The 27,091-nt window shown below is 38.3% G+C and overlaps 1 protein-coding gene across 2 annotated transcripts in view; it reads right to left on the reverse strand.

The window, feature by feature from the left end:
• Window positions 1-6,684: 6,684 nt before the first annotated feature.
• The window catches only part of AK9 (adenylate kinase 9), a 133,149-nt gene continuing 112,742 nt past the window's right edge, over window positions 6,685-27,091 (reverse strand). For both annotated transcript variants that reach the window (XM_078447206.2, XM_081795772.1), the window contains exons 32-40: window positions 22,176-22,377; window positions 20,065-20,211; window positions 19,741-19,961; window positions 14,541-14,737; window positions 12,805-12,974; window positions 12,474-12,572; window positions 10,319-10,421; window positions 9,040-9,154; window positions 6,685-8,629 (exon numbers count right to left, since the gene is read on the reverse strand). In XM_078447206.2, coding sequence (XP_078303332.2) covers window positions 8,427-8,629; window positions 9,040-9,154; window positions 10,319-10,421; window positions 12,474-12,572; window positions 12,805-12,974; window positions 14,541-14,737; window positions 19,741-19,961; window positions 20,065-20,211; window positions 22,176-22,377 — 1,457 coding nt within the window. In that variant the 3' untranslated portion in view covers window positions 6,685-8,426. The remainder of the gene's footprint in view (window positions 8,630-9,039; window positions 9,155-10,318; window positions 10,422-12,473; window positions 12,573-12,804; window positions 12,975-14,540; window positions 14,738-19,740; window positions 19,962-20,064; window positions 20,212-22,175; window positions 22,378-27,091) is intronic.

Consider the following 27,091-nt stretch of genomic DNA (forward strand, 5'->3'; position numbering starts at 1 on the left):
TCGTAATCATTTAATACACCTAATCTAATTGAACATCACAGCTTAGCCTAGCCGACCTTTTAACATGCTCAGAACACTTACATTGGCCCAGAGTTGAGCAAAATCCTCTAACACAAATCCTATTTTGTAGTAAATGTTGATTATCTCATGTAATTTATTGAGTACTGTACTGAAAGTGAAAAACAGAACGGTTGTATGGGTACAGAGTGGTTGTAAATTATTTACCCTCACTACCGTGTGGCTGGCTGGGAGCTGCAGCTCGCTGCCGCTGACCAGCATCACAAGAGACAACCCCACTGCCTATCACTAGCCGGGCAAAAAATCAAAATTCAAAATTTGAAGTACAGTTTCTACTAAATGTGTATTGCTTTCTCATCATTGTAAAATCAAGAGATTGTAAGTCAAACCGTCAGAAGTCAGGGACCATTTGCAATTTATCCCCTGCAACACCCACGTCCAGATCTCCAGCAGGCCATCATATTAGCCTCCGAGAGTTTGAAACTGAAGATGTGATTACCAGCCCCTTTTAAAATTTTACCGTGAGATCATGACCTGGGCCAAAATCAAGCATCGGATGCTTAACCGACTGAGCCACGCAGGCACCCCTATCTTCTCATTATCCTGACAGGGTCTTTGCAGAGCAGTTTTTCATTTCATTTTAATAAGTCCAGTTTATCAATCATTTCTTCCATGGATCATGCCTTTGGTGTTGTACCTGAAAAGTCATTGCCATACTCAGGGTCATCTAGGTTTTCTCCCATGTTATCTTCTAGGGATTTTATAGTTTTGCATTTTACATTTTGATCTGTGATCCATTTTGAGGTGATTTGGTGAAAGGTGTAAAGTCTGTGTCTGGATGCATTTTTTTCCATGTGGAATGTCCAGTTGTTCCAGCACCGTTTGCTGAAAAGACTATCTTTGCTCTAGTGTATGGTCTTTGCTTCTTTGTCAACGATCAGTTGACTGTATATAATTATGTGGGCTCTCTTTTCTGTTCCACTGATCTATTTGTATATTCTTTTGACAATACCACACTGTCTTGATTACTGTAGCCTTGTTTTAAGTCTTGAAGTTGCGTGGTGTCAGTCCACTGACTTTGTTATTTTCCTTCAATATTATGCTGGCTCTTCTGGGTCTTTTGCCTCTCCATATAAACTTTACAATCCACTCGTTAGTGTCCATAAAATAACTTCCTGAAATTTTGATTGGAATTGCACTGAATATACAGATCAAGTTGGGAGGAACTGACATCTTGACAACATTGAGTCTTACTATCCATGAACATGGAATATTTCTCCATTAATTTAGTTATTCAATTTCATTCAATTGAGTTTTGAAGTTGTCCTCATATAGATACTGTACATATTTTGCTAGATTTACACGTAAGTATTTTATCTGGATGCTAATATAAATGTTATTGTGTTTTCAAACTCATATTCTATTTGTTCATTGCTGCATATATGAAAGTGACTGACTTTTATATACTAACATCATATACTGCAACCTTGCTATAACTTATTAATTGCAGGTTTTTTGCTGTTGTTGTTGATTCTTTTGTATTTGCTATGTAGATGATCATGTCATCTGTGAACAAAGACAATTTTATTTCTTCCTTCTCAATCAATATATCTTTCACTTTTTTTTTCTTGTATTACTGCAATAGGTAGGACTTTCAGTATGATATTGAAAAAGAGTGCTAAGAGGGAACATCCTTACTTTATTTTTGTTCTTAGTGGGGAAGCTTCTAGTTTCTCACCATCAAGTATGGTATAAACTGCAGGTTTTTATAAATGATCTTTATCAAGTTGAAGTTGTCTTCTATTCCTAGTTCACTGAGAGTTTCTATTATGAATGAGTGTTGGATTTTGTTAAATGCTTTTCCTTCATCTATTTATATGACCATATGGGGTTTTTTTTCTTTAACCTGTTAATGTGATAGATTACATTAATTGATTTTTGAATGTTGAACCAGCCTTGCACACCTGGGATAAATTCCACTTAGTTGTGGTGTGTAATTCTTTTTATACTTGTTGGATTCAATTTACTAATATTTTGTTGAGAGTTTTTACATCCACGTTCATGAAAGATATTGGTCTATAGTTTTCTTATCTTGTAATGTCTTTGTCTGGTTTTGGTATTAGGGTATTAGGGTAGTGGTGTCCCCATAGAATGAATTAGGAAATAGCCTTCTGCCTCTGTCTTCTGAAAGAGATTGTAGAGAAGTGATATAATTTCTTCCTTAAATGTTTGATAGAATTTACCAGCGAACCATCTGGGCCTGGTACTTTCTATTCTGATTCAAGTTTTAAAATAGATATAACCATTGAGATTGTCTATTTCTATTTCTTATATACCATAAAATTATCATAGGGAACAAGGACAAAATCAAAACAATGTAGGAAAAACAAAAATTGAGAGCATTAACCCCCAACAAACCCCTATTATAGGAAGGAAAATAACCCTACAAGGGAAGTCTGAGATGTAAGATGGAGAGCTCACAGAGAGAAAAACAGCAAACGTGAGGGGAATCTAAACAAACACTGATTATGAAAGGAAAATGTTTGATTTGGATAATAAACTATATCCGAAATATTGAATAAAATAGCACTTAAGATGGCAAGTCGGTGAATAGTAGTAAATGTTTTAAGGACAGAGATATTACCTTCAGACTAAGCATGCATGTTAAGAGTAGTGACAGATACTCAGTGGATAGAAATAGAGTGCATACCTTTGAAAACTTTAGCAGAGACATGGAATTAAAAAGTTCCAGTCAGTCCAAAAGAAAGAGGGAACAGATAAAAAAGAATGGAGAAGATGTTGAAAAGTTAGGCAGAGGTAGGCCATGCAAGGTGTTTTATTCTATACGAGCCAGAGTTCTCCAGGTAAACAGAACCAAGGGGATATGTAGAGAGATTTACATTTATTGAAAGGAAATGGCTCAATGATTATGGAGGTTGGGGAGTCTAAAATCTGCAGTGTCACCTGACAGGCTTGAGACCCTGAGGATTTGGTAGTGCAAATGAAGTCTGAAGGCAGACTGCTGGAGAATTCCTTCTTACGGAGGCTGCACTTCATGTTCTATTCTGGCCTTAAACTAATTAGATAAGGCCCACCCACACTATAGAGGGTAATCTTCTTAGTCTAGTTCACTGATTTACATTTGAATCTCATCCCAAAATACCCTCCAAGTTGACATACACAATTAACCACACATATGACCAGAGAAAATTGTTTGGATTTTACTTCAATTAAAGTGGGAAGCCATTGGAAGGTTTTTCAAAGGGAATGATGAAACCTGATTTATTTATTTAAAGACTGCTCCAGGTGCTAGATGGAAAGTAGATCTCAGAGGAACAGGAACAGAAGCATGGAAAGTCGGTGAGGGCAGTACAAAACATGAGAAGAGCCCAGACTCATGGACATAGTCTTTGATAGGACTTGCTGAGAGAGTAGATGTGGGGAGTCAAGGAAAGAATGCAATTCAGGTTCATCCCTGTTTGGGACCAAATCAACTGAGTGTACAGTATTACCATTAACTAATCTGAGAGAAAACTGGAAAAAGAGAAGCTGGGTGAATAGCAAGTATGGGGTGGACATATTAAATTTCAGATGTCAACTAGATAACCAAGTAAAGATATACAGTAGGCAGATATAGAGAAGAGTCTGGAGTTCAGAGGTGAACGCAGAACTTGAGACATTAATATTAATGTTGGAGTTATCAGAGTATAGATTCTAAGTTATCATAAGATCACTTACAGAGTGAATATCGATGGATAAGAGGCTATCCAGGTTTTTTTTCTCTTTCCCCTCCAAATTCAATCTCCACCCTTCTTCCCCATCTTTTGGCCCTGGAAGCTGCAAGGACTACAACAAAGCCCAGTATCTACTGGCTTCTGGGTGAATTGGGTCAATGGAAAACCCAGGAGGAGTTTAAAGGAAGGAGAAGTTCATGATCATCTAGCAACTGGAGGTTGGTAGAAGTCCTTTGTCATTATGAAGGGCATCAAAACATCCTTGCAGGCTATAACAGTAGACTGTAGCAAGGCAGAAACTACAGTCCAAAGTTTATGTCTTAAATGGGTTTGAGGGGAACAGAAAAGTAATTGACATTGTTCAGTGCCAGTAGGGACAATATAGGGACAATATAGCACTTTACAGAGATTTTACAACACTAATTCAGTAGTGCTCCAGTTTCAAGGCCCCATTTCTTCTGCATCTGATAGGGGTGATGTGTACCTATTTACATTTTTATTTCCTACCCTTGACTGGGGAAGTTTCTTGTAAATAAACACATGCTTGTATAGACTGAGCAACGTTCAACATGCTTGGTTCACAGGTTTGGTAAATATTCTTGGAATGTCTTTCACCCGGTGGTTAGAATCTCAATTTTTATTTTTTCTCTGTTTTTACCTGCCTTGATTCTGAAAGGTCAATTTAATTCAGATGTTACCCCTCTAAGAATTCTTCCCAGAACCACCCACAATTAAAGGCTTTCGGGCTTTGTAGATCTATCTCTAGTCAAGCCTTCATCTGTAAAAGCAAAAACAAAGATGAAACAAAAAATCACCGAACACTAGACAGAGGCATGCATATATAAAATATATCTCTCATTCTCTCTCGGTTCTTTAACTCCTTCCCCTTCACCACCAAATTTTTGAAAACGTAATAAATGAATTGAGAATAAGTGAAATATACATAATAAAATAAAAGTTTATTATTTTTAGTGTTTATTCATTTTTTGAGAGAGAGAGAGCGAGCACAAGTGGGGGAGAGGCAGAGACAGGGAGACACAGAATCTGAAGCAGCCTCCAGGCTCTGAGCTGTCAGCACAGAGCCCAACATGGGGCCTGAAACCAGGAACCGTAAGATCATGACCTGAGCCAAAGTTGGAGACTCAACTGACTAAGCCACCCAGGCGCCCCAAAATAAAATGTTTTAAAACGACAGTATTTAGTGCTTTGAGTTTTGATGAATTTAAAACCACAGCTCATATCATATCCCTAAATGAATTCTAGAAGCCTTAAAGAATTCAGTATAAACACATACACACGCAAGCACGCACCCAGTAGAAGAAAACAGAGTAGAATATTTATTAAATTTCTGAAGATGGAAGAACTTCTAGAGCTTAGAAAAATATTCAGTATCATAAAAGAAAGATGAACAGGCTTTACTTTGATTTAAAAAATAGGATTTATTTGCTGCAAATATGAAGGATTGATGTATATATTACATAAAAAGCTCATGCAAAAAATTAAAAAGTACGCCATGAGTAAGAGGCAAAGGGCAGGAAGAAACAATTCTTGAAAGAGGAAATGCAACTGGTGATTAACATCTGTAAGAATGTCCAGTGTTGCTATTAATTCAAATGAAAGCAACAGGGGCTGCTTTTCACCCATTTATTCTAATGGACCACAATTCCTATCACTAAACTGCCTTCCAAAATGACCACAGCCATTCATGCTGCTTCCAAGAGCACCCAAAGGCTCCAATTTTATTACTCCTTTACTATCATTTGGCATTATCTTCTTCATTTTTTAAATTCATGCCCTTTCACCTAGTACTTTTATTTCCCCAAATTTGTACCAGGCTAAGAATCCCAAATATGGGGGAAAAAGGTTCAGCACAGAGGTTCTTAATATAGTATGACAGCACACAGTCCAGCACCAGGAATGGTCAGATATAGTATATTTACTTGATGGATCTGACTGGAACCATTAAAACAAAGAAAGGAAAGGAAAGGAAATACACAAATCCTTTCCCTATTTTCCACCCTTTATTTACTGTACTTATGTTATTTTTGTCTTAAGGTCTATCAAATGGATACTATCTCTCTTCCCTGGGCGAAATTATGCATTTTTTTAGTTGTAGTGAAAATGACATCTAGACAATTAATGCAGAAAAGCACAGGCTGGCTGAAGGGTGTCTCTTGCCCTAGTAAGGGCACTGCCTCAGCCTTGGCCTGAAGCTGTCAGTTGAGGGTGGCAGCCTTCAGGATGGGAGTTTTGAGCCAATGTGAACACAGTGGGCTGGTCTCCCCCTCCTACTGCTTCACTCAGGGAAAAAAATTCAGGGGCTCGGAACACCCAGTCAGAATATTCTTTCATCATATTCGGGGCACTGGTTGATAGATTTATAATGATATGCAAACATAATTTCTGAACAAAAGGAGGATTTCAATAACATGTCTTAAAATGATGCATGTTCTCCATTTTCATTGCAGAAATGCTATTCTACCTTCATGGGACACAGACCCCTGGCTCTAACTTGCTAAAAAAAAAACAACTTGCAAACATTATAGGTGGGGTGTAAGTACACATAGGGGGTGGAGCTAGGGGGTTCTTGAGCTCCAGGGAGATTTTCCTGAGTTTTCTATAATATTTTTATACCTTAAAGTATACACACGTGCACGCGCACACGCATATGCACGCTTGAGTCTACAGAGGAATCAGGCCAGTGAAGGGCCCTAGGAGCACTGAACTGACACCATGGCAGTGATTTCCAAGTTGTGCTCACAGTATAGGGGATGTTAAGGAAAGAGCAAGGGTCTGGGGTTAGGCTAAATCTGGATTCTACTACTCATGTTATCTTGGGTAAGAACCTCTTCTTCTATGTATAAGTGCAGTGTGTAAAGAATTAAATGAGATAAGGTACATAAAGCCAGTAGCTCTGGAGGCCCCAAGAAATGTTTGCGGGCATTTTGCAGGGGCTGCTGCCCATCATAAAGGGGAGGATACGGAAGCAATCAAGTTGGTTTTAATTGCTAAAGGAAACTCCTTACACCATAGGCTGAGGAAGGTTGAGGACAGTAGTATCTGGTTAAGAATGCAAAAGTTCTCCTTTATCATGGAAAGATGGTAAATTACAGGTGTTAAGAACTAGGAAGGGAAGAAGGGTGGTTGGGGCCTTACGTTGTCCGCAAAACTTGGTAGCTGCTGACAGCTCCCAGTCTCTTGAAAAGGTATAGATTCATTTATGGGTATATCGCAATAGTTCAAAGGCTTTGGGGTTTTTTTCTTAACTTTTACAATAGGCTTCTAGCTTTTATTTAAACATCATTTTATTATGAAAATATACAAAAAATATACAGAACAGCCTTCTAGCTTTTAACATTGTTGAAATGATAGGGATCAAAGACAGCATGGATGAATCTGAAGGACATTATACTAAGTAAAATATGCCAGACAGAGAAAGACAAATATTGCATGGTATCATACATGTTGTGGAATCCAAAAAAACAAAAAAGGTCAAGCTCATAGAAGCAGAGTTTAGAATGGTGGCTGCCAAGGGCTGGTGGGGGGTGGGAGGAGAAATGGGGAGATATTGGTCAAAAGGTACAACTTTCAATTATAATATGCATAAATTCTGAGGATCTAATGTACAGTGTGGGACTACAGCTAATAATGCTGTATTGTATACTTAAAATTTGCTAACAGAGTGGCCCTTAGGGTTCTTGCTATATACACATAGAGACACACACAAAGTATGTGAGGAGTTGGATAAGCCGAATTAACTTGATGGTGGGAAATATTTCACGATATATGCCTATATCAAAATCACCACGTTGAGCACTTTAAATATATATAATTTTCTCAATTATATGCCAATAAAGCTGGAAAAAAAGAACTAAATCACTCATTTTAGAGATTAAGAAACAAAGGCTCAGAGAAACCAAGATCTACCTAAGATCACACAGTTAATGGTTGCATTTTTTATTTTTTGAAGAGCTAATCTTGCTATTTCATATCCTAGGTTTCTTATACTGCTGCTGAAAAATTGATAATCTTATTTTTAAAATCTCATTCAAATTCAATCTAGTAAATTCTCCTCTAACATACTTCTGGGTTAATGTCACATGATAAGACTCTAGATTTCACCATTCTCAAAATTGCAGGTGATTTATAATTACAAAATGATGTTTACAGCTTGCTTCTTGAATACTTAGGAAAAAGAAAAGAGGCAGCCATTTAGTTATCTCAAATGCATTTATTTTGTTGGGAAATTGATAACATGTCCTAGTTCATGACGTTTACAAACAACTCTTTACGTTGAAAGTGTAACCAATCTTTCTATTTTATTTATATCAATGTTAATTTCATTTCTTGAAGCTTTCTAACACCTACTGAGCAATTTTCTTTAATGGAGACTGAAAATGTTAAAAAGGAAATTGAACAATAAATTTATTAAGTAAAATGAGTTGCTTACTCTAAATGGAATAACTATTTTGTTAAAGGAAGAATGTTCACACAATAATTTGTAAATTATATTAAGACTTATGCTAATAGAGGAAGGTGCACGCACTCCTGGCTGGCAGTGCTTTGAGTCCACCAGAAGGGAAAAGTACTGCCGATAGGGCCAGATTTTCAACCTATTTCCTTCTATCCCTTTCAGATAACTCTTGACATTCTGGTTGCAGTTACCCAAGCAAACTATCCATTAACTGGGTCTATGTTTTTAAGAGAGAGAAAGGTCTGTAATTTATGATCGAAGTCAATGGCTCTAAACTGAGGTTCCTTGTATTTTTTGGTCATCTTGGCACCCAGATATGTAATGAGTTCACATCTCTCCAAAAATTGGTCCATCTTCTTCTTATACTTCCTTTTTGTATATTCAGAACCATTGGGATTGTAGGCTGCAGAAAATTTCACAGAACTGTAAATGTTTTCTGTTAGGTTAGTGAGTCATTAAATTAAAAAGAAAGAGAACTACATGTGTGAGACAGTTGCACAGCTATAGCTGAGAAGATATTCAAATCACACGTAAGATTTAGGGATTAATCCATTTTAGATCATAATTGCCTCTATTCACCTTTCTCTGTGGCATGGATTATGGAGAGCCGATTATATTACTTGTAATCCTTGCTTTAAAAACTAGAAACTCAATTTTGATATTTTCATCAAAATATTTGCTATCAACACACGCACGCACACACACACACCAATGCAAACAACCAATCCAGCTCAACAATCCTATGCATTTATCACATATACTACAATTAATGTTAAATTAGTGCCAAGTATCATGTCATTAAGGAAGACATACCTTTTAGGTGAAAAGCTATAAATAGCAGTGCAGATCTCTTTACACTTAAGAAGGGGAATTTGGGCTTTAAGCATCCTGCTGCATTCATTGCTTTAATTAGTGAAGTTGCAATACCCTGCAGGTAGGGAACAATGTAAATCATATGTATATTTGAATTTGGTTTCTTCTCTTAGTGGCAAATAGATAAAGAGGCTATTCTTTGCCTCTAATAGCCTCCTGGGGTTTATAAAGGTGGTTAAATGCCCACTTAACCAACAAGAAAGGAATACAAAGTACATTTGATTAGGAAGAATGAAAATTACAACTTGGCTGAATGTCAGGAAGGTGATAGATACATGGACTTCATTACACAATTCTTTCTATTTTTATATTTGACATTTTCCATAACCGAATGTTAAAGACAAAAGAAGGGGTTCCTGGGCTCTGAGTTGTCTCGGCCCATTTTCTATTTCCATTGCCAGAGCTGACCAGATTGCCTCTGCTATCAGGACTCCTGACCACCTGGCAAGGAATTCCAGAGACCACAGTTGTCACTACGGTAGATTCTGAAGCCCTGAGCGGGCAGAGAAGATGTGAGGCCCTCCTGGTGAAATGTGGCCTTTTATGAGAATACTCCTTTCTGGGTGAGCCTCATCTTGCCTTTTGATACTAAACCAGATTGAAGGTTCACCATCTAGGAAAGTCAAAAAAAATGAAGTGGCTAAGAATTTGTGAGAAAGGTATGAAATTATTTATGCCCCAGGCATTAATTTTATAGAATTAAAAAAAATTTTAAAATAGTGGTTGATTATTAGTGAATTTTATTCTGTGTAAAAAGAGTTATATTTAGATAAATAAAGTGTGACTTGAGTAGCATTTGGGGGCATTTGCCCCTAGATTTGGGGCAAAATATGACTTTGGTGGTTTAGCTGTGGTGCTTTTGCAACTCACACTTTTGAGCAGTGACTAAACCTCTCAGAGACTGAATCTTCATATTACAAATTTAAAAATAAGAAAATTTAAATAAGAATCTAACCAAAGGTCAACTGTAAATAATTTCATGACAATCTCCTCTCTCTTCATTTTCCTGCAGGTATTTGGGGATTAGCTAGAGAACCAAGGGTTTTTCTCACTTCTTGTTTTCACAACCACCCATAATCAAAATAGGTTAAGAGTGGATTTACAGCTTAAAAATCAGAAAACTCTGCCTTCAGTTTCATTGTTACCAAAATAAAAATTGTTAAAAAACAGATCATTGTACTCTACTAATATATGAACATAGACAACCATGTAACTGAACCTGTTCCAGATATCCAGGCAAAGGAAGACTTGTGAGGTGTATGGGCTCCTTTAATGGGGGCAGTTTGTATGGAAGCTTCTGATTCCAGTATTTCTGTGGCAACCTAAGAACACAAAGTTCATCAGATGGATGCTCACACATATACTCACCGTGAGTACATAGGAATGTGAATGTACAGGAGACGACTAAGAGGTACAGTTCAGCAGCTGGTTTTCTCCACTGGGGAGAACGTGACAAGGGAGAAGGTCAGAGCTCGGAGCTCCTAGAGGTAGGTGCCACGTCACAAAGAGAAGCCATCTGAGTGGCACTTCCTCAAGTGCTCACCACAAGCAGAGGCGCACACACTTCCTCTTTCCGTGGGGGAGCTTACCTGCCATGTAAGAGCTGTCCCCACCCTCTCCACCAGACTTTGGATCCCCCTCTGGCCTGTCTCCAGGTTTCTTTAGTAATTTCTCTCTGCCTCCCACCTTTGGCATTTCCTTCTTTATTGGATCTTTCCCATCCATCTGCATCTAAACATGCTCACACTGTCCCCATTAAAAAATACAAGGAAAAAGAAAAACTACCTTCACTCCATCAGTTCTCTACCACTTTTAGCAACTAGTGTCTTTTCCTTATACACTTCTTCAAACAGTGAGCTTTAGTGGAGATCACAAACTACGGCACAAATTCCACGTAGTATTTTCGGAATACTATGTGATCTGATCCACATGTTAGTTTTAGAAATTTGTATCAAAATTTCAAAAAAACCAAAAGTAAACAAAATTTAAAAAGAACTTTGGTTCCCAACTTCCTGTGAAACAAAGAAATGTCTGGCGGTAGATGAGCAGCTGCTACTCCCTTCACTTGGGGCATGCACGGTCCAAGTTACAGCGTGCAACCATGTCCGGTGGTCTCACTTCCATCCCGCTGCCCTCAGGTGCGTCACCCTCTCAGCTGCTGTGTGTGTCACCTCGGGACTAGGCAAGGTCTTCATTTCTTCACCTTGCATCCCCTCTGTGGTATGCTGTAGTTGGCTTCTACTCACCTCACTCCACTGAAACCATTCTTGCCAGGATCACCAATGACCTGTTATAACCTAAATCTGACACACATTTCGGCTCTTGTCTTGCTTGACCTCTAAGCAGCATTTAAACCTGCTGGCCACCGCCCCCTCCCCCCCGGCTCTCTCCCCTCCTCCCCAGAGCCTCCCCGACCTGGCTCTCCTTCACCTCTCTGTGCGTTCTTCTTCATCATTCTCCTTGCAAGCTCTTCTCACATTTGCGTGTTGGTGTTTCTCGGGGCTTGGTTGGTCAGAAGCCCACTGCTTTGCCCACACTAGTCTTCATGGTTGACCTCAAACAGGCTGTATTATTTTGGACAGGATCATCCCAATAGCCTCAGCACTGGCATTCCTGCCTCCAAACCATTATCAACACTCCAATGATGGTCTCTCTCCAAAGCAGATTTGATTATAACAGGCAATGTATTCATTCTGCCTTTTGGATCAAGTTCCAATGATTTATGGTAACTTTACTTGACCTTCCACCCTCTGGCCCCACTCACCTTCTCCAGCCTCACCTCTCCATCCTTTTCCTCTCCACATCACGTCTAGTCATGCTGAATTTCTTGGCAGTTCTGTGATTCCCCTGGGCCAGGTTTGTTTGCTTGGAACCTGTCTCTCTTTCCCTCCACTCACTCAATTCCCACTCCTCATTCAGGCCTCACTTCCACAGACAATTCAATCAGAATTTGGGGCCACACTTTTTCAGAACTCCTGGCATTTCCCCACTCTAAATGCCATCACATTCTTTGTCAATAGGTACGTAAAGTCTATCTTACCCCGGAGCCTCAGGCTTTGGGACAACAGGGACCAGTTCTTATTCATCATTATACATGTATATATACGTATGTGTGTATATATATATATATATATATATATATATATATGCATACGTATATATACATACACATACATATGTATGTATATACATACATACATATATACATGTATATATGTATATATACATGTATATATGTATGTATGCATATGTGTGTCTGTACACAAAATATATATTTTGCTCACACACACACACACACACGCACACACCTCCCCGAGCATGGTGCACCGAATATAGAAGATGTTCAATATTTGTAACTTAGTGAATGGTCTCACCTCAAAAATTTCTCGAGTTTTTCTTGACTCTCACAAATATATATACGATCACGATATTCTAAAGCATAGTTAATGTTCCCAGGTATTAGGGCCTCATATCTGAAAGATTAAAAAAAAAAACCCAAAACAAAAAAAAAAACCCTGTTGTATAATTACTATGCAGTATCGTGTAAATAAAATGTCAAAAATGTTTAATTTTCTTCGAAGAAGAAACAGAACATTTTATAGTTAAATAATAGTGACCTTTTGACCCAAATATTAAGAATGTTATATGAACTACCTATTCTGAGTAGAGATATCACCCTAAACTCCCACGAGGGTGAGGACCTGCCTGTGATTTCCATCCTGATAGGTCACTGGACAGTAGCCCTGGAGCTCCGCACACTTAGGGAATCGACTCTTCAGCTCCGACAGCGTCAGCCTTTTGGGGATCATGTCAGCAGGTGGTAGAGGATGAGGTGCTAACGGAGGCACATACAATTCTGGGTTCTGCAAAAATTTCTAAAGAAAATGATGACACCAATAAGACCGTTTAAAACAGGAGTGCTACGCCAGTCAAAGATCCACCGAGGCTCTCCTGCTGTTCTCTCCGTTTTCAGCAGCAAACCATCTGAGAGCCACTTTCTGCATTACAGTAACTCGTTTCCCTGACTGCAAGATCCTTATAGTAATGCTCTGAAGTGATGACATCTAAGATCTCTCTCCTGATCTCACACTCACTCACTCACATATAAAACATTTATTGAGCTCATACTACGCGCCAGGCACCAGAGAGTGCACAGTCTCTTGCTGGCCTGTCTCCCTGCTCTGCAGTGTGATTATCTACTTGGGTGCTGTTTGGCAGGTGAATTAAGCCGTCTAGCTTCAGTTAGCACTCCGTAAAATGGAGGCGGCTGACCAGATACATGATCTGCACTGTCACTTCCAGTTTTGCAATTCTGTGATTGCCATTTAAATATGCAGGAAGAAATAAATGCCTCAATAAAATTTTAAAATTCTAATTCTTCAGGGGAAAGTAAAATGTCCAGAGGCATCTGATTAGTTTTCAGCTACCAACCTTTATCTCAAAAAATTACAGACATAATATTAGAACAGATTTGTATTCCGTTGCATTAAACAGAAATATAAGGTATATAGGGAATTCTAGTGATGAAGAAGTTTCCACTGACTGTGACTTCCCTTCTGTACTCTAGGACCTTAATCCCTTAGCTGCCTACCTTTTTTCTTTTTTCACAGTACACAGACACATTTAATGATGGTTCCCTGTACGGAAGCTATGATGACTCCCTGTGGACACTTGGGCATTTTGGGAAGAAGCAGACTATCGGGACTGTAAGGACCTTGCAATCATCAGGAACAAGACAGATTCCTTCAGCTGTTGACTTGAACTCACTGTGACATATTGAGTGCCTGCTGAGCCAGAAGCAGCTGCCACTGGGAGGAAAAGGGAGGCTGCCACGGAGGGAGTGCAGAGACCCCCCCTTCTTTGCAGTGGGCCAGATTGCAGAGCATGGGAAATATTCCATTTGGTTCTCCTTCTTAGAGAGGATGTGCTGTGGAAGGGCTTGCTATAAAGACTGATGCACATCTAGAGCAGTATGTTTTATGTCCTTTCTTGGCAACCTGACCTGATTGGGAAATATCTCCTGGATGGAGAGTAACTACTCTTTCAAAGGTGGTTTAAAAAATACTGTTTATTCATAACCATGAATAAACCATAACCATAACCACAACCACAACCATAACCATAACCACCTGTGGGCTGGGTCCTGATGTTCAGCATCCCCACCACTGGTGGGAGTTGCTGTTGGGTCTCTCTACCTGTTAAGCTGAGGGCTCCTCACTGATCCTGAATCTCTGCTTTGTGCCAAAATATATCTTGGGGTGCAGTCTCAGGACTGGCCTCCGAGGTGCCTCATTGGTCTTAAAGTCACAGGTTCCAGTAATGGGGCTCCCGGTCTCCAGTTCCTGGGTGTTCCCAGCTGCACCCACCCTTTCCTATTTGATGAATCCCGATATAGGCATTTTCTTTCCCTAGTAAGTATTTAGAGTTAGGAACAAACTTACATTCAGATTTTCCTGAGAACTCATTTTATAATAGTGCCCTCTGAACTCTGCTGCAAATTTCAGTGACTCAGTTACAGAACAATCAACGAGCTCATATGATTCGGCCAGGCTGATAGGGCAGAACTGTCCAAATTCCCCCAGGCGAGAAATCAGTTCTTGAGGTGTGATACATAACTTGTCAATGCATGCAGCTTTTCCTATTAGTAACAGATTAACTATTATTATCCTTTTTTTTCATAGAAAACACAGTGATTTTAGAAGTTAAAATAAATGCAAGGACATATGCATCATACAAATGCATACACATTGTAAAATTCCAAACGATAGAGTAAAAACTAAAAGTTTCTCTTCACACTTTCATCTTCTCAATTCATCGTTCCTCCAGGGAGTAATCACTGTTGAGTTTGTATCTCTTTCAGACTTTTTTTTCTATATACTTACATATACACATTTATTTTTTGCATATAGTATGCTTATGCCACTATACTGTAAACATTATTCTGCAACTTGCTTTTATCAGTTAGTTGTGGTCTTTGACATCTTTTCATATCATTTTATACGATTTACCTAATTCCTTTTAATTGATGCTTAGTATTCTATTGTATAAATATACATATAGTTTACTTAGTCATTTATCTGTTGATGAATGTTTTGCTTGTTTTTAATTCTTAACTTATAAATTATATATATGTTATAAGCCATATATGTATGTGTGGATATATATGCATATACATATATATGTATAGATATTATACATATATATCCACACATACATATATAATATCTACACATATATATGTATATGCATATATACATACCCACTTACACACACACACACACACATTAATTTGCTACATATTTTAAATTTTTCCATGGGGTAGATTTCAAAAGTGCCAATAGTTTGTTGACATGATGCTACTGACACAAACCTCCCGTGTGCTCAGATGAGAAGGGAAGAAACATTTTACAAAAGTGACTAGGTTTACCATAAAGAGTCTATTTTTTTTAAGTTTATTTATTTTTGAGAGAGAGAGCGAGAGAGAGAGAGAGAGCACGAGTGGGGAAGGGGTAGAGAGAGAGGGAGACACAGAATCTGAAGTAGGCTCCAGGCTCTGAGCTGGCAGCACAGAGCCTCACACGGGCTCGAACCCATGAACCATGGGATCATGACCTGAGCTGAAGTTGGACGCTTAAACAACTGAGCTACCCACGCACCCCAAAAGAGTCTATTTTATTTTATTTTATTTTTTATATTTTTCTAATGTTTATTTTTGAGAGACAGAGAGACAGAGCATAAGAGAGGAGTGTGTGCAGAGAGAGAGAGGGAGACACAGAATCTGAAGCAGGCTCCAGGCTCTGAGCTGTCAGCACAGAGCCTGACGTGGGACTCAAACTCACAGACTGCAAGATCATGACCGAGTCCGGACACTCAACGCACTGAGCCACCCAGGCGCCCCTAAAGAGTCTATTTTAAAAAGGAAGAGCCCCAGGTCCTTCAATGAACAGTTTTAAGAGTTTTCTCCCCAATACCGTACTGGAATGGGGATTCCAAAAAAATATGAGATGTTCTAGAAAATGAAATTATTTTTTATACAGCTTAGTTACAGTAAGTAAATTTTGACCCCCCCCCAATACATTTTAATGGTCCCTTTAACTAGTGAGAAGTTTTACCTTTTAAAAATTATTATTATGACTAGGAAGGTCTTAAATTAACTACAAAATTATGAAGCATAAATCATACTTTGTTATTATTATGCCTCAGAAGATCTTAAATTAACTATAAAATTATGAAGCATAACCCATACTTCATTATGTGACGATGTAAACATAAAATTTATCCTTAGGATTGAAGTGATGATCTATAAGCCAAGGAATGCAGAAGATTTCTGGAAACAGTGGAAGCTAAGAGAAAGACATGGAACAGATTCTCTCCTAGAGACTTCAGAGACAGTATGGCCCTGGTCACACCTTCATTTTGAGCTTCTAGCCTTCAGTACTATGAGAGAATAAATTTCTGTTGTTTAAGACACCCAGTTTAAGGCCTTTTGTCACAGCAGCCTCAGGAAACTAAGACAATTGCAAAATATCATGACTTCTGTCTTGTTGGCATTCTTTCTTGCCTTCTCAGCTTGTTCACTCGATAAGACAAGCTGCCATGTTGGAAAGGACTACATGGGAAGGAACTGAAGGTGGTCTCTGGGCCAACAGCCAGCAAGGAACTGAGGCCCTCAACCCAACAATCCTCAAGGAACAAAATCTTGTCAACAATACATGAACGAATGTGGTAGTAGATTCTTTCTCAGTTGGGCCTTCAGGTGAGACAATAATCCTAGACAATACCTGGATTAGGATTGTGAGAGACCCTGAAGCAGAGAAGCCAGTTACACTGTGCCTGGATTCCTGACCCACAGAAATTGTGCGTGCATGTGTGCGTGCGTGTGTGTGTGTATTTTATGCTGCTAAGTTTTAAAATAATTTGTTATGCAGCAATAGATAAACTAATACACTATTCACCTGTTGTTTATGACACAGATGAAAAGGCTAAGCCCTAATATTCCTTCCCTACAAAGGATATTAAACTATTATAATACTACAGTACTATGGTATAATAATATATTGTATTATTAAAGAATATAGTATTACATAGTGCTATAATATTATACTATATGGTACTACAGTATTACAATCCTAGATTGCTCTTAGCTCAGATGTGCTTAACCTCACCAATCCTGACAGGTTCCATGACAGGGACAGGGTAATTGAGAATCATATGACTACAAGTCCTAAAAGATACTCAAATATCTCTTCTTCTGATTTTGGGGTATTCTTTATTTATTTATTTATTTATTTTTATTTTATTTTTTTTAACGTTTATTTATTTTTGAGACAGAGAGAGACAGAGCATGAACGGGGGAGGGGCAGAGAGAGAGGGAGACACAGAATCCGAAACAGGCTCCAGGCTCTGAGCAGTCAGCACAGAGCCGGACGCGGGGCTCGAACTCACCGACCGCGAGATCATGACCTGAGCCAAAGTTGGATGCTTAACCGACTGAGCCACCCAGGCGCCCCTGATTTTGGGGTATTCTTGATGACATCTGGCAATAACTACGTATCTTATTCTGATGTAATAAGCAGAATGAAGAAGAGTCTCTTTAATCTTCTAGCCCTGACCTTGCTCCATATCATTAGAGTAAACTTTGGCTCCCCGATAGGAGAAGATCATTTGAAAAGCATACAAAGGAAATGTGGAATGAAAAAACAAGTCAAGACTAATTTTAAACAATCAGGTACAGGGGCACCTGGGTGGCGCAGTCGGTTAAGCGTCCGACTTCAGCCAGGTCACAATCTCGCGGTCTGTGAGTTCGAGCCCGGCATCAAGCTCTGGGCTGACGGCTCGGAGCCTGGAGCCTGTTTCCGATTCTGTGTCTCCCTCTCTCTCTGCCCCTCCCCCGTTCATGCTCTGTCTCTCTCTGTCCCAAAAATAAATAAAAAACGTTGAAAAAAAATTTTTTTAAACAATCAGGTACAGGTTAGATTATTAGGTGGAAGTTGAAGCAGAAGATCAACAGGGTAGACTTGGATCAAACTATTCAAGGCAGAGGCATGTATATATGGAGTAATAAAGTGGATACCATGGTGCCTCATCCAGATCCCTCTTTCAGGGCTGACGCGACCATCCCCCAGATGCTGGCAACATCAGTGCTGATGGGTCACAGCCGCAATGGGAATTGCCCGTCTGTCATAGGTTAACCCCTCCCCCCACACCCTCCAGAGTGATTTGTGTTGAGTGGCAGGCCAATGGAGGGAACAGAACCTGGGTCCTCCCCTCAATTTGGGAAACTCTGAAGGCCCATCCTAGCTCCAGGGCTCCCCTATCTGTTGAGGCTTCTATTTGCACCACACGGCAGGTCAGTTTCTCCCTCCGTCCAATTCCAGTGTCCTCACTCCCCTCAGGTGTATCTCCTGATTAGGGTTGCCAGATAAAATACAAGATGCTAAGGGAGTTTAAATTTCAGATTAACAATGATGAGTTTTCAGTATTTTTTTAGTATTAGAGTATTGGCAATATTTGGGACACACTCACACTAAAAAATTATTTGTTATTTATCTGAAATTCAAATGTAACTGGGGATTCTGTATTTTTGTTTGCTTAATCTGACAACTCAAATCCTGAGAATACTTTTTGATTAAGCTTCTGGACACAACTTTTAATCTGGAATCTGTTTCCAGGGAGCCGAATCTAAGGCAAGGAGGGTGAAATCGGGAAACAGAAATGAATGATTCACAATTTTTGCTTTCAAAGTCTGTGATGTAGTGTTTTACTAGTGTGATGCTAGCCAAAACTCATTGCGAGTAGGTTTCTCAAAACTCAATTCTTTTTTCCCTGTACTCGTCATGCCGTGTAATCCTCAGGGAAAAACAAATTCCTGGTCTGCAGAAAAACAGGAACCAGGGATACTGATTATACCCAAATAATGAAGCAAATCAAGACTAAATGATGCAGAATCCTCATTGCATTTTTCCTTGTACAAGATTCTCTTAGTCACGTTGCTCTTGTACCTCATTACATCTTCTCTGTTAAACAAAGTCGCTAACCAAATGTCTCTACAGATGAATTCTTTGGAGTTATCACTCTTTTTAGAGATATCAGATATAGATAACTTTCCTTTTATTTTGTGTATTTCTAGAGAAAAATCAAGTAACTTAGAGGAATATATTTTCTTTCATGGATTCCAAATATATATTAAAAGGCATTTATGCTTACATTTAGTTTTTTATAGACTCAACATTTATCTAATACCAAAACGGATATAAATACTAAAAATAACTTTAATTCTAGGTTCATAAACAAAATTTTGCCAAATGTCATTCCACAGACCACTGCTTTCGTATGACTAGCATTCTTGAAACTTAGCTTCTTACGTGGCATTCCAAACACTATAAACTCTTCTAGTGAGAGGCTATGTATTACTTTTATGTGCTAGGTTCACACAGGAATTCAATAAATGATAGCCTGAGTAGTGGCAGTCATTTATTAGAACAGTTTACATGCTCCAGTAATTGGATAGTACCATATACTTAAAATGCTGATTAAGATCGTGGGAACAAATGTTCAAATTGAGTGAATTATGGTAACAAGAGTCAGGCATGTGTAGACTTTAATATTTTATTATATTTTAATAACAAGGTGTTTTCTTACCTGCGTTTATTCTTTCCAGGTATGTCTGCATATATTTATTCACCATTTGAACTTTCTTAATGACTTCATTCCACACCCACCATTTGCTGTGAAATCCATCAATCACATACCAGTTCTGATGTTGTTCTTGATAATATTGCCTAATCTCATTAATATTTTTGCGGTGTTTTGAGTTTTTGACTGCCATAATTTGTGTGCTATTGTGCAGTGGATAAGGCAAACTAATAAAGAAACAGAATGAATGGAAAAAGTTGTAAAAAACATACTTGTTTCCTGGATGATTAAAGTTCATTTCTTTATCATTGCTTTCATCACACACATTACCTTGGTTCCTTTTTTTTTTCCAGGAACAATCTTTTGAAAATCTCCTTGGAAGGCACATCCAGCTCAAAGATGACCATGGGAATGATTGACCTAGATTCCAGGAGGCTGATTTGATACTTAGTTACAGGATAGCCATCGATGACAACACTAACAAGGGGAAACATGAAAATAATTCCAGATTTCTTTTCTCTCATACCTTCCTTCCTGTTTTCTAGAAGCAGTCCATCTCTTTAGGAGTAGCCCCCTGGCCTTCCTTGTGTAACTTGATTTATTGTCTTTGTACTTTGCCCTCTTTATCTCTATATTTTTAACTTCGGTCAGCCCAAGAGCCAGGTGTAGGGCAGCATACATACAGACACAGCTCTGAATTCATACACTTAGCATCACAGAGCTAGGCTTTGGCAGAATTCAAGAGAACACACATAATACCTTGAGCATTGTGTTATTCAATTGGTGCTATTACTTTAAGAAATGAAACAGCGGAAAGAGTATAGGTTTCAGAGGCAGACAGACTTAGATTTGAGACCTAGTTTGACCTCTCTGAGTGCCAGTTTTTAGTAAAATAGGGGAGATGATATTTAACCCTTACAGTCGTCTTAAAGACTTATAGATCTAGTATGTAACGCAGCTAGAACAGGAACTGGCACAATGAATAGTACCCTAGTAAGAGATTAAGCAAATATGGGAAAACAGTGGTGCTCTAAGCTTGCTTTTATACTAAGTTCTGTGGGGAGGCCGGCAAGTGGGAGGAGAGACAGGGAGTTGGTGAGAGTAGCCCTGTGATATCTGAGAAAGAATGTTCCATCAGGACCCATCATGCCTCTGAGCAGAAATGACAGAGAATTTAAGTCAGTCCAACAGTCTGAGATAATGAGAGTATTACTATCAAACTCAGATGAGGAATAAAGGCTGTCCACAAATTCTGGGAGGAGTGACCCCCAAGGTCTGGAAACTCCCTCTGAGGTGGGAGCAGGCTGGGCCTGCCAGCTGGTGGTCTTCAAGAGGGGCTGGTTTAGAGGAAGTCACAGGACCCCCTCACTCAGTGCTCTGTGGCCAAGTCTCTAGGCAGTAGTTCTAAGTTCCATGGCAGAGAGAACTGTAAATTAATGTAGCCAGGCAAACCTAATAGAGAATGTTATGGGAGTGCCATTGATGTTTTGAGGCTTTTCTAATGGAGAGTAGCTCAATTTCTTTGCTTGTGAAAGGTTGCTTGAGTGACCGTCAGGATTAGAAACATTCAGGGTGATTAGGCAGTCACTATCCTGGTGTTAAGATGAAATAAAACATTTGTGACTCAGGGTTGTGTTCACTGAGATCCCTCGCATGCAAAGCTAAACACCAGGGAGGAGGTAACTCAGTTTGTGTAAGTCCCAGGGCCTTCCCTGGGGAAAAATCTCACACCCCAGAATCTGCTCTTCTGTAACTGAAATTAAGAGAACCAGCCAAGGACTTAGTTAAAGAGCAGAGGCAGGGAAGGGCATAAAGGCTCCTACCGTAAGACAACTGTAAGTAAATTGGTGGGATTCTAGGTCAGTAACCTGGGCTCATGAGCAGGGCCTTGGCTTGCCCTGGCTTTTATAACTGGGTTTGGCCGGTGGCTGTGTTGGGAGAGTAATGGTTGAGCAGAGAAGTGTAAACTAAAGAGAGAGCTCAGGAAAGGGACCCTCCTGTCCAGATGTAGCATTAAGGGAGGGGCACTGCTACCTGTGCAGAGAGCTGGGCCAGTGCGAGACCATCTCTGTTAGACCAGTACCATCTGGGGGGCAGGGGAAGGCCACTCCTCCATCATTCCATGGGGCAGTGAGAAGGTCTACTAGGCTCTGGAAGTCACACTGGCCTCCTTTGTCAGCAGTGTAAGGCCAGAAACTTTTAGACGATACACAGGTTGCTACAGGGAATGAAGTGGCCAGCTTGCTATTCTGGCATATAAGTGTTCAAGCCAAGTTTTAGCCTGACAGAAAATTAAAAATATATAACCATGTAGGTGCCCAAGGTTTGAGAAGTAGATCTCACCCTTTACAAGAGCTTTAAACCTTGTTGAAGATAAGTGTTTTAAATTCTGTGAGTGATTTCTTGATTTAACTTCCTCCCCACCGCCCACTCCCACTTACCCCGCAGTATTACATATACTTTCCATCAGAGATATTTCTAAGGCTTGAATAGCCAGTTCATCAGGTGCTGTCATTCCTTTATGAAGATGCCAATTTAACATGAGCGCCAGCTCTGTTTCTGGTTGGCTGTTTAATACATAACGCATCGCCTCTCCTATTGACAGGCGCTTTAAGCCATATTCACTTGAAATTTTTTTGGCAACTGAAAAACATTAAAACTTTAAACTTACTCCATTTCACAAATTCATCAGTCAACCTTATTTTTAATTTCTGGTTAATTGATGTCCACAGTGAGCTAATCTTCATATTCCCTGAAGAAATTTTGAAAGTCAAAATTGTTACATTTTATTGAACTAATACTGTCAAAGGTTAATCATTATTAATATTTCAGGTATGTGGCTAATGAGCCAAATCTGTGGGGTTTTTTTCATAACGAAACCAATATTTAAGTGTTTTCTTCCTTCTGCACAAGGTAGCAAATTTTTGAGAGCTTTACATGGCATCATATGTGTACTATTTATATTTGGAATTATGTCCAAAATAATAATCTAATACTCTAATAATATAATACTCCTGTGTACTATTTCTATTTGGAATTATGTCCAAAATAATAATCTAATACTCCTGTGTCACCGAACATATGAAACTATGTGTTTCCTCATCTATCTATTTATGGAATCCATGCTTCAATCAGAATAGCATATCCCTACACAGTTAGGTCTCAGTTAATCCTATAGGAAATAATTTTTAAAAATTATAATGGCATACCTGACATTTTAATAGTAATTTATAACTCACAAGGCAATTTTTCTTCTGTGACTTTATTTGACATTTTCAACCATTCCATCAGGTGGATAGAATGAATATTGAAATTCTAATTTTATAGATGAGAGGACTCATGCCCACTAAAATGGGATAATCTGTCCAAAGTCACATAGGTGTTGCCATTGGTTGAAACAAGATCCATTTTGACTTCTGCTTCACCTAAATGAGACCATAGGCAAAGGCTTTCCGTAACTACTAAATGTAGGCATGCTCTATAATGGTCTATATACCCTGCCTCATCGTGTCTGAAAACAGCAGAGTGTAGAGGACACTGAGAGAGCCCATCCTATCTCACAGGGAATGCAGATTAACCGACCACAGTTAGGGCCACCCCAAAGGGAAGCCCTTGCAAGAGCTACAGAGCCCTTAATCTTAGCTTTGCCATAAATGTTGGAATCAGACCTACTTTTTAAAGTTCTAATAATAATAAGGCTTTTATAATTTGATACCTTGTTAAAAGTTCACCTCTGTTTCAACAAAGAAATGGGAAATCAAAACAGTATGGTATTAACACAGAAACAGACACACAGATCAATAGAATGAAATAGAGCACCCAGAAATAAACCTGTGTGTATATGGTCAATTAACTTATGACAAAGGAGGGAAGAATACACAATGGGGAAAAGACAGTCTTCAATAAATGGTGTTGTGAAAACTGGACAGCTGCATGCAAAAGAATAAAACTGTATCACTTACACCATATACAAAACTATACTTAAAATGGATTAAAGACCTAAATGTAAGACCTGAAACCATAAAACTCATAAAAGAAAATATAGGCAGCAATCTCTTGGACTTTGACCATAGCAATATTTTTCTGGACATGTTTCCTTGGGCAAAGGAAACAAAAGCACAAATAAACTATTGGAACTATATCAAACTAAAAAGCTGTTGCAGGGGCGCCTGGGTGGCTCAGTCGGTTAAGCGTCCGAATTCGGCTCAGGTCATGATCTCGCGGTCCGTGAGTTCAAGCCCCGCGTCAGGCTCTGTGCTGACCACTCAGAGCCTGGAGCCTGTTTCAGATTCTGTGTCTCCCTCTCTCTCTGACCCTCTCCCGATCATGCTCTGTCTCTCTCTGTATCAAAAATAAATAAACGTTAAAAAAAAAATTAAAAAAAAAAAAAAGCTGTTGCCAAGTGAAGGAAACTATTGATAAAACAAAAGGGAACCTACTAAACTGGATATATCCATTAACAAAAGGCAACCTACTAAATTATCCATTGGCTAATTTCTAAAATATATAGAGATCAGCTAATAATACCACAAGTCAACTAATAATAATACTAAATACCAAAAATCAAATAATGTGATTTTTAAAAAAATGGGCAGAAGACCTGAATAGACATTTTTTCCAAAGAAGACATAGAGATGGCCATGCAAAGATGCTCAACATCACTCATCATCAGGGAAATGCAAATCAAAACCACAATGAGATATCACTTCATACCAGTCAGAATAGCTAGTATCACAAGACAAGAAACAACAAGTGTTGATGAGGATGTGGAGAAAAGAGAAACTTACACTGCTGGGAATTTAAATTGGTACAGCCACTGTGGAAAATAGTATGGAGGTTCCACAAGAAATTACAAATGGAAATACCATACAATTCAGTAATTCCATTGTTGGGTATTTACCCAAAGAAAACAAAAATGCTAATTTGAAAAGATATATGCACCCTATGTTTACTGCAGCATTATTTACAATAGCCAAGATATGGAATCAACGTTAAGTGTCTGTTGATAGATGAATGGATAAAGATGTGACACACACACACACACACACACACACACACACACACACAATGGAATACTAATCAGCCATAAAAAAGAATGAGATCTTGGGGCACCTAGGTGGCTCGGTTTGGTGTCTGACTCTTGATTTTGGCTCAGGTCATGATCTCACTGTTCATGAGTTTGAGCCCCACATTGGGCTCTGTGATGACATTATGGAGCCTGTCTGGGATTTTCTGTCTCCTTCTCTCTCTGCCTTTCTCTTTCTCTCTCTTGATAATAAATAAGCATTAAAAAAAAAAGAATGAGATCTTGCCATTTATGACAATATGGATGGACCTACAGACAGAGAAAGATAACTACTATTATGAAATCACTTAAATGTGGCATCTGAAAAAAACAAATGAACAAACAAACAAGAAACAGCAACAAACTCGTAAATACGGAGAACAAACTGGTGGTTGCCCAAAGTGGGGTAGGGAGATAGGTGAAATAGTGAATGGGGATTAAGAGGCACACAGAAAAATAAGTGAGAAATAAGAACGTTTATCCACATTTTCACCTTTTGCTCTGGTTGTGGGATCCTATTTCAAATGTCAATGATTCGGTTTCTTTGGGAAATATTACGTTTGTGAACATTTAGAATGTGACTATTAAAGACTCATCATGTTATGAGGTTTAAATGGGCAAAACAAACTTTTCATCTGAAGAGCTGGAACACAAAACTCCCTTTTATTGTGCCTGGTGACAAATTTTTCTTTGACCTCTTCTTTCCCCTTCATTCTCGATTTAGTCAGTCATTAAGTCCTATTGTTTTCCTTTGAAATACCTCCTGTATCTGTCCTTTCCATTCAATTCTTATTGTGACCAACCATTGTTCATGTTGTTATGTCATCTTGAAAACTAATGTTTTGTTGGACTATTTGCCTTTAAAAAAAAAGGCACAGTCCAAAGTTATACAAAATTCAAACATTATAGGAGTATGTCTTTTTCAGCAATGATAGGATAATGGATTTTTACTCTTTAAACTATTAATACAGTAGATTATGTCTCCATCTTTTAAAATCTTATATTAAAATATCTTAATATAATTTTATGCTAACATAATCTTAATATGCTGTTATTTGACTGTAATTATAAGTGATACTAACTTATAATTTCTTGTATTATCTTTATTAGGTTTTGATATCACCATTATGCTAACTTAAAAATGAATTTGTACTCTTTATAACCTTTTGATTATATTGACTATAATTCTGCCCATATAAATATTTGATTATATATTTTTAATTTTTTAAAAATATTTGCTTATATTTATTGAGGACTACACTCCTTAATAACAAAAGAAACTGGAAATAAATTGGGAAACTTATTGTCTTCTTTTCTCTGCACTGAAAAAGCTTCAAAAACACAGAAATTGTTTGAGTTTTTAATTCTATGAAAGTTTGATACAATTTTTCTCTAAAATCATTGATTGAGCCTGGACTGTTTTGGAATGGGATTATATTTTTTAATGACTTTTCTTGAGTACTTATTATCCTATTTAGGATTTCTATCTCCTTTTGAGTCAATTCTGAGAGTTGGTTTTCTGGTGAAGTGGCACTAGCTTTCAGGAGATTCTTTTATACTCAAGAATAACAAAGGACACATCAATAACAGAAGGGATAAAAACCATATGATCATTTCAATAGATGCAGGAAAAGCACTTGACAAAGTACAACATCCATTCATAATAAAAACTCTCGACAAAGTAGGTTTAGAGGTAACAATACCTCAACATAATAAAGTCCTTATATGAAAAACCCACACCTAACAGCATATTCATTGGGGAAAAGCTCTCAGCTGAAGATAGGAACAGGACAAGGATGTCTACTTTCACCACTTTTTTTCAACATAGTACTGGAAGTCCTAACCATAGCAATCAGATGAGAAAAAGGAATAAAAGGCATCCAAATTGGTAAAGAGGAAGTGAAACTTCACTATTTGCAAATGACATTATACTATATATAGAAAACCCTAAGGACTCCACCAAAAAAACTACTAGAACTGATAAATGAATTCAGTAAGCTTGCAAGATACAAAATCAATGTACAGAAATGTGTTGCATTTCTCCATACTAGTAATGAAGTAGCAGAAAGAGAAATTAGGAAAACAATACTACTTATAATTGCACCAAAAATAATAAGACACTTAGAAATAAACTTAATCAAAGAGGTGAAAGACCTATACTCTGAAAACTATAAAGCATTGAGGAAACAAATTAAAGATGACACAAAGAAATAGAAAAACATTTCATGCTCGTGGATTGGAAGAAATAATATTGTTAAAATGTTTATACTACTCAAAGTAATCTACAGATTT

This window comes from Panthera onca, chromosome B2 (assembly GCF_046562875.1).
Source record: "Panthera onca isolate mPanOnc1 chromosome B2, mPanOnc1 haplotype 2, whole genome shotgun sequence".
Lineage (NCBI taxonomy): Eukaryota > Metazoa > Chordata > Mammalia > Carnivora > Felidae > Panthera > Panthera onca.